Genomic DNA, 8976 nt, shown 5'->3' with positions numbered 1-8976 from the left:
CCCCTATGCAGTTTTTACGTGTCTACTTCCCACAGCAGAACGTGCAGATGACTGCAGTGCTGTGGCTCTCTGCAGAAGGAAGCTTGCAGAAAGATAAGCACTTTAAGACGGGATTTGATAGTCAGTGTAGATACCAGAGCTGGAAGTTGCCTCAAGTCATCAGTCTGTGCTAGAAATTCCTGATACAATTAACAGACAAGGTGAATCAGCTTCTACACCTTTCTGCAGGGCTTTGTTGTTTACTCAGTCAAAGAACTTCCTTCTACTCCAGTAGTTTGGGCTGGGTTGATCAAATGGTGCACACTGCAGACCTAAGAGATATTTCTGCTCTTCCTCCCTTCCCCTCCACCACTCCAGTTATGCATTTCCATTGCTTCCCTTGAATGGGGATCTAGTGGTTAGATGATCCTTTGGAGATCAGATTCAGCCCAATAAATTGGCAAATAACCCACTCTGGAAAAATGTAAATACTTTCTGGCTAGCTTAGACAGCTGAGCTGTCTCCGTGAGGGATCATCTGATCACTAGAATCCGTGCAAGGACAGGCCTTGATAGATGGCAGATGGAGAAGAGGGCAGAAGGAGAAAGGGCTACCATTTTCCACAGCAGTTACCTATTACTTTTATTCAGCTGCCTTGTCAAATCATACTTTAACTTGCTACTTTAAAAAGTGGAAACATTTTCTTTGAAAATGATTCTTCTGATAGTGATGCTCTTTTATTAGAATAGCTCAGTAAGTAGAACACTTAGCCAAGGTCTAAATTGTATTTTTATTCCCTTCTGAACCAAGTAGGATTTAAATCTTTTATCTCTAAGGAACAGTTCTAACCATTACCAACCTACTAGCTACCTGGTTAGAAGGAAGTTGCTGTTTGTGCTCAGGCATCAGATTCCACCACCATTCCGTCATACTTTCTGTGCAGAGAAACTGTGAAAACAGTTTTGTCAAATCCTCCTTATCAGTTAAGGCGTTCTCAACACTAGGCAACCCCAAAACAGAAAAGGCTATAAGAAACAAATCAGTTTTCCTATTTAGATGATAGTGTTGCAGAATTACATGCTCACACCAGAAGCCTGACTTCCTCCTCTTTACATGGATGTTAAGTCTTGCATCTTCAACGGAATTCTCTTGAAAGTAAAGAATTGGCAACAACCAGAGAGCTGAAAGTCTTTATATGTCACCAGCCAAAAAGGCAACTCTAAAGGTGAAAATAATAGAAACACAGAAGCATAAACAAATTTATGCTAGAAGGGGTGATCATCTAGTCTGAAACCAGGGCCTTAAACTCAGCTGAGTCTTAAATATTTCCAGCCAAGATGATTCCATCACTTTTCTGGGCAAGCAACTGCAACATTTACTTGTTTTCACATTGAAGATTGTTTCTCTCATTCAGAAGGCTCCCCTCTTCCCTATTGCCTCCTGCCTGTCACCATGCATCCTTGTGAAAAGAGTACCACCATCCTCTCTGTAACTACCTACTAGGTGTTGAAAAACCGTGAGTAGGCATTCCCCACCTGTCCAAGCCTTCCATTCTCTAGGCTGTACAAACCCAGTTCCTTCAACCTCTCTTAACTTGTCAAGTTCTCCAACACTCAAATCTTGGTGGCAGTTCACTGGATCACATCCAGTTGTTCAATTGTTGGGAGGACCAACACTGTACACAATAATCTCAGTATGTCATAACAAGTGCTGAGTAGAGTGAAATAATCATACCCTTGGTCTCTTGACTATACTCTTACTGATGCAGCTCAGGACAGTTTACTTCCAGTGCTTCTAGCACAAACTGCTGACTCCTGCATAGCTTGTTGTTTATCATGACCACCAGGCCTATTTCGGTAGAGCTCCATTCCAGACCCCAACCTGCTTGACATTATTCCACCCATCCATGACTTTACTTTTATCTTTGTTAAACTCCATACCATACCTTGTTGGCCCATGATGAATTATAACCTCAATATTAATTAATAAACAGTTAGCAGGACATATTCCTATTACAAATAAACATGAGCTGCAGCTAGACCCTTGACATAACTCATGTTCAGTGTTTGAGAACTTCCAATGATTTTCAGACATAAAGGTACAGGTGGTAACTGACTCAAAAAGTAATTCTGTACCTGCTCTGTTGATTACCAATATTCTTCATTCCCAGATACACCTGGGAGTAAAAAGGATTTTAATCCAGCCCTCTATAAAATAGTAACCTTTTTTCCTGTTGTCTGTAAAATCAAAGATGGCATAAAACTATACCTGACATGCAGCACCCAATCAGGATAGAAAAATGTACAAATTTGCATTTTACAGAACTCATAAACAGATTTATATGTGGGCCATGAGATGTAGGCTGGACCTGCAGTCCTTCCTGCTTTGGGAGGCAGAGATCAAGATTCTTCTGCTGTATAGAGAGAACGTAATTTTCAGAGCAGAGTTTCTCTTATGAAAGTAGAACATATCTGACGCAGGTAAGCACTCCCCCTCTGTTTACTCCGCCCTCTTTTCTAATGAGTTTCCTGCTTTCGTGGGACAGACCTGGAAGAGCTGGAAAAGTGTAGAAGGTGTGTGATCATCTAGAAATTTTTTCAGTCAGAACCTGGAAAGCTGAGGTTCTACTTTCCCACGCACGACCAGCACAACAGGATCTCCCTGTGGATTTGTGCCTACTCATATTCACTAGTTTCCAGTTTTTACTTTCAAAATAAATCTTCCTCGTGTCCCTGAAAGAAGACTCAAAAGGAGGAAGGGAGAGTTTTTACTGGTATCCTGTCCTCAGGTCAGAAGGGGAAGAAGCAGGGACAGAAGAGCTTGCATGAATCTCCTTGTGATGAAGACAGAAGTTAAAACATGACTGTTCCTACCTACCAAAGCCTCGTTCTGGTAAGTCTATGTTTAAAGCTGACAGTAAATAAGGTAGTAAGAACATAATCTGTTCAGAAACAATGTGTTTCTTTATCTGGCATTTATATATATATATATACATTTACATATTTTTGCTGTGTAACAAGAGAATACATTTAGTGTGCAAAAGCACACAATGTAACATGGAACTATATAAAACTGTATTTGTTTGGATATTTATAGTAATTAAAACATGCCTATTTTGTCATACTTTTTTCATTCAAAGCAGTCTTCATCAAAATGGTGGGATATATGTTAGTGTAACACATACTAGATGACTCCTTAATGATTGTATTTCTTGAATACCACAGATCCTTGGTATTCATTCCATATTGACTGTACACAAGAACTACTGTCTCTTTCAGAGATATGTGGTTTGGAACTAAGAATAGGAGGGGCACTGGTGAGAATAGAATGGTGAAAAAAAATGTAGATCAAAAGAAAAGAACTGAAGATACAGACTTGTACTAAAATGTGTCTACATTTTACAAAAAAAAAGACATACTGAAGCTATATCTAGAACCTAATATAATGTTATTGCTAAAATGCTACACAGAGGACATTCAATTACTGGGACAGAGAGCACCTTTGGCTACCTTTATTCTGTGATCTGAACTAGTACCTGAATGTTCATTGTGCAATTTTAAAATGTCCTAGAATAAACCTTTACATCTATTCCATCTATTACTTTTATGCCAAGTGCACAGAATCAAATTTGTATCCTAGACTTAACTAATAGGTAACTCTACCACTTTAGATAAGCCTGAGAGTAAGTGCCAATGGTCTATTTATGCATTTTATGTCTCGTGCCTTCAAGTCCAAGCATTCCCATTATTCAATATGCACTCACACAGGAAATTCTAGTAAATTTACATTGGAATCTATTTATGCACAGATCTCCCAGGCTTACTACTGGATAGTAATTCCATGATGGATAATATTCCATCATAAGAACATACAGTCTATAGCTGCATGTTCTCATGATGGAATAAACTTGTGCATGCATGTTATTTTGGTCATGATACTGGTAACGTGTTTGTATGGCCACATTTCAAGCTGAAAAAATATTTTATCTTCCACAGATGTCTGTCCCCTTAACTGGTTATCTGTTCTCAAATGTCTGCTACCACCACCCATACTACCATGTGGTTAGAGTCACACTGGAAGAACATCCGCCAAGCCTTGTTGCTTCTTTTCACTGCTGCTCTTCTCATTGGGGTCACCATGCTAGCCATTTCATCTAACATTAACCCAATAGGCTACTTCTTCCTAGGGGTAGGTGGAGTATGCCTGATTGGCTATTTGCTGAGCGTGTTTGTTGAGTGTTACTTGAAGAATCAACACCGACGTGACACAAATGAGATACCTCCAAACAGACAAAGCCAAGCAGGGTAAGCACCAACTCAGTTATTCCTCTGTAACTCTCTCTCTCTCTCCTTAAAATCGTTTTGTTCTGCTGCCCTTCCACTAGGGAATCAAACACAGAAACCATTCCAGAAGACAAAAGGTTTTTTTAGGTTGTTTTCCTTCATTACTCTGGTATAGTTTACAAATGTCTGTGCTATGGATCTCCTTTATCCTGTCCAATATATATTTTCTTCCTCCTGGGAACTGATCTACTAACTATTTCCAAGGTTACCAAGGTTAAACAGATCAGGCCTCGTTTTATCTTCCCTTGAGTAATCAAGTCCTGCCGCCAATGAGTCAGACAAGGAAAAAGAAAAAATGCTGAGGTAATACTGAACCTTAACTCAGTCTAGTTCTATAAACCTGACCTCCAAAGCAACTGTTCTTTGGCAAACTTTTAAAAAAGAATCTGTAACTGGGTGTGTTTCCAGTCTTAAAAACCCAACTTGACACTAACAGGACCTGATTTTGAGAGTCTCTGAATACTCACACATCTTTTTGGATTCATGTATGTTTGCAGGTTGCACTTTATCATCTAATTTACCCACAATCTGTGTACTGTAGTTGAAGAGTTTAACTTTATTTGTATGTTTGCTTCCTTGTCTGTATAATCCAGACAATCATTATCCAGGTGCATAATTTGCTTGATGTTGAAATGTACAGTGTTGTAAGAATGCAAAAATGTTATTGTGTTTATTTTTAGAAAGATTAGAGAGAAAGAAATTCTGTAGATGTTTTTGATAGTTTGGGGGCATACTAAAAGAAAACTAGTTTCTATTTATTTAAATATATGTCCTAAAAGGGAAAACATTTCTAAGGTAACAATTTTCTCTGCAGGCATTCTTCTTAAGGCAGAATAGCAAATCCTTGTTTAAATGAAATGATTTATTTTTCTCCACTTACATTCTTAAATACTGATGAACACTGAGCTATTGTGTTAAAACAGAGATAAAAAGCAAAGTCCTGTTTTATTCAGAGAAATAACTAGTAATCTGTAATTCCTTGTAGTAACTGTTAACTGCTGGCAGATTTTAAATGAGTAGATATCAAGCTAAGCCTAACACACTGAATTTAACAGTGTGTTTTTGTGGTTCTTCTTTTAAACTTATTCTGGTGAATGTGGGAAAATGGTCAGATGAGCCATTCTCTAGACCAGGAAGCAAGGTATTAAGCTGGCTGGATAAGTGAACTGATGCAATAACAGAATATGACATGCAATAATACCACATGAAATATCCTGCCTCAGTTCCATCTACTGATTCTAGCATGGTCCCTATTCTACATTATTTAAACTACAAGCCTCTACATAAAAATAAAATAAAATAAAATAAAAAGTAAAAAATCAGTAAAATAACCAGTGTAACTGACATTCTGCTTTTGTGCATAGGGTGAATGCTGCCTATGAAGCACCTACATACGAGGAGGTGATGACTATGTCAGTTCCAGCGATATGGACAATTGCATCCAATCCAGGCTCAGTGCCCTCACCATTGAGTGAACCCCCCCCTTACAATGTAGCTATTGAATCGCCTGCCCAGGAAGAGACTGTGATGGAAACCCTCAGGGTCTCAGTGGCATCAGACACAAGGATCACCTCTGAGACAGACACAGGCTCCAGGATGCACTTGCAGCTGGTGCTGCCCCCAAGATTGCGATTTGCTTCAGACATCCATGAAGTGAAAGGTACTACAGACAGGTTTGAGCCATTGGAGCCGCTCACTCCACCACCTGCTTATGAGAGTGCCATCAGCGATGAGGTCTTTGAAGATGTCTTCCAGCCCTCCACAGTATGATTAATTCCACCTTCTATGAAGGCAGGACCAAACCCCCACCTGGCTGAACCTCATGGTTCCCCTGGAGGGAAGGTGAAAGAGCTGATTTTTTTCATGCCTGAAACAGGAGAAGTTTGTCTTATCATTCCTTGAACCAGAGCTGAACTACAGACATAGCATCTAATTTCACTACAAACTTTGCACACTATATAATTCAGTGCAATACCATGATGCTTCATCTTGGCACAAAATAAACAAAGTCACTGAAGAGAAAATTGTGTGACATATAGCAACAACCAAAACTGGAGATATATCTTTATAGGGGAGAAGAGCGAATCATAAGGAAAGACAAGCTGCCTTGGAAAGGGGAGGAATAGAAACAGCTCTGAGTAGATTCTGCCTGTGCATTACCGTTTGCCTGTGCAAACAGTATCACTGAGAGTTCTGTGATCATCAGCCACCCTAAATTTCCTATTGAGAGACTGAGACTGCAGTTCCCTGATTGTAAAAGTTTTGACAGCAACACAAACTTATGATCTGTGCTATTTGTTGCTATGCCTCTGCTGCACTCACACCACATTCTCAGTTGTGCTAACATTGAGAGGAGGAGGGCTGTATTCATTTGGAAGCTGGCACTACCTAATACTGTCACTTTGCTGCCAATCAGCTCGAGGTTGAAAACCTCAGAGCAATTGTGGCATTATGAAACAATGTGTTATTTAGAAGGTTCTTAACCTACACTGCCTGCAGGTGATGAACATAAGGAAGACAACACCATTTTTTATTCCAGTGCAAGAGGTCACCAATGGAACACATACCCTCTGCCTGGAGGGTTGGGTGAAGAAGAACCTCATTCAGTTCAGCAGGGGCAAGCGCAGGGTCCTGCACTTAGGGAGGAATAACCCCAAGCACCAGTACAGGCTGGGGGGTGACCTGCTGGAGTACAGCTCTGCAGAGAGGGACCTGGAAGTCCTGGTGGACAGCAGGCTGACCATGAGCCAGCAATGTCCCCTTGTGGCCAAGGAGGCCAATGGTATCCTGGGCTGCATTTGGAAGAGTGTTGCCAGCAGGTCAAGGGAGGTGATCCTGCCCCTCTTCTCAGCCCTGGTGAGGCCACACCTGGAGTATTGTGTCCAGTTCTGGGCTCCCCAGTACAACAGGGACATAGAACTACTGGACTGAGTCCCGCAAAGGCATACGAAGATGCTTAGAGGACTGGTGCACCTGTCATATGAGTACACTATGAGAGAACTGGGCCTGTTTAGCCTGGAAAAGAGAAGACTGAGAGGAGACCTTATCAACATATATAAATATCTGAGGGGAGGGTGTTGAGAGGATGGAGCCAGCCTCTTTTCAGTTGTGCCCAGCAACAGGACAAGAGCCAACAGGCACAAACTGAAGCACAGGAAGTTCTGGCTCGATATGAGATGGCAGTTCTTTACTGTGAGGGTGACAGAGCACTGGAACAGGTTGCCCAGAGAGGTTGTGGAGCCTTCTTCTCTGGAGATACTCAAAACCCACCTGGATGCCAACCTGTGCAATGTGCTCTAGGTGATCCTGCTAGGCAGGTGGGTTGAACTAGATGATCTTCAGAGGTTCCTTCCAACCTCATCCATTCTATGATTCTGTGGACCACCAGTTTTGACAGCTTTACAGGAGGGCTTATTACTCTGTCATAGTACAGGCCCAACCAGATCACTTGATATACTTTGTCGTCATGACAAGTGTTTGCGTAGGAAGGTCAACACTCCAAGTTCACCGTAACAACCCCATGCATGGGCATTTCTCTCCGGTACCTGGAGAGGGGCAGTCTGTCTGTCAAGGCTGTGACTGTAGCAGAGAGCACCTGAGAATAAGAATCACAAAGCACAGGTGGTCTTCATCATGACAGTTCTGGTTTGGAGCCAGGTTCTAGCTTTCATCAATTAGTGATGCTATTCAGTCTTTTAAAATGGGCAAGTTTAAGTGTTAGACTCTGTTAAAGTAGTTTGCAGTAAACAAAGAGACATTCAGGTCTGGTGAATGTCCAAATTAAAAGAGAAAGACAAACAAAAAACAAACATGGTCATCCAGATCTCCTTATGACTGCAGGCAGCAATCATCACAGCATTGTTTCATACGCCTACATCATTTTTAACTCATATCATAGGCTAAAAGCAAATAAATTATTTCTTATTGTTTGATTCTTTATAGTTGAAAGAAAACATTTTGTATGTTGTTTATTAATAAACAAGACTACATAAAAATACTTAGTGGCATTGTTCACTTTTCTTCTCAAAATATATATTTCATAAAGCCATGATTTATACCTGCTTACATTATGCTTTTTTGACAAACTTAGCTTAGAAAAAAAGCGATGAGTTCAATTTCTAAGTCTACAGCTGAATCTCTTTATTACTATTAATGATGAATCAGCTATGAAACCTCTGTCATAAAAGCAATATGAGACAAGTTTGCTGATAGATAAGTGATTTTTTTTTTAAGTCAGTCACTTTCTGCATGTTTCAGAAGGCGTCCCCTTGCTCCCTGTATCTGCAAATGAACAAACCACAATAAAATACAATACAGGTGTATAACATGGGAAAAGACCTATGCCTAAAGTAGACAGCCAGGACTTCTCTCAGTGTCAGAAAGAAATTCAGTTGACTGGCACAGACAGAAAATAGTCAAAAGAAAGACATAAAGAAAGTCATCAGTTATGAACACTAGGGTTTTGTTTTGTTTTGTTTATCTCTTTCAAGTGTCCTCTGTGCGGCCTGCATGCTACTTTTCTTCCCTCTTTTACTTGCTCAACGTTAATTAAGCCCTTCGCTTTTATTTCTGCTGCAACGCGTTAATAACAAAAGCGCTAAAATAGGAAATAAAAACTACCACAGAACTGGTACGCTTTCAAAGAAAGCACACC

At 40.4% G+C, this 8976-nt stretch overlaps 1 protein-coding gene across 1 annotated transcript; it reads left to right on the top strand.

Moving 5' to 3' along the window:
* Window positions 1-858: 858 nt before the first annotated feature.
* Window positions 859-8777, top strand: TMEM139 (transmembrane protein 139). Its single transcript, XM_083799223.1, has 3 exons — window positions 859-2871; window positions 3975-4283; window positions 5687-8777. Exons 2-3 carry the CDS (start codon window positions 4009-4011, stop codon window positions 6090-6092), a joined length of 681 nt encoding a protein of 226 aa, XP_083655349.1. The 5' UTR covers window positions 859-2871; window positions 3975-4008; the 3' UTR covers window positions 6093-8777.
* The last annotated feature ends 199 nt before the right edge of the window (window positions 8778-8976 follow it).

Source organism: Anser anser, assembly GCF_964211835.1.
Source record: "Anser anser genome assembly, chromosome: 1".
Lineage (NCBI taxonomy): Eukaryota > Metazoa > Chordata > Aves > Anseriformes > Anatidae > Anser > Anser anser.
Note: the sequence above shows the minus strand (reverse complement) of the source record. Positions and strands in the feature narration are given on the sequence as shown.

What these genes read in the sequence shown, in the direction of transcription:
- TMEM139 (XM_083799223.1), top strand. Translation starts at nt 4,009, where the DNA reads ATGTCTGCTACCACCACCCATACTACCATGTGGTTAGAGTCACACTGG. An exon ending in AACAGACAAAGCCAAGCAGG is followed by an intron (nt 4,284 to 5,686) that starts GTAAGCACCAAC and finishes TTTTGTGCATAG; the next exon opens with GGTGAATGCTGCCTATGAAG.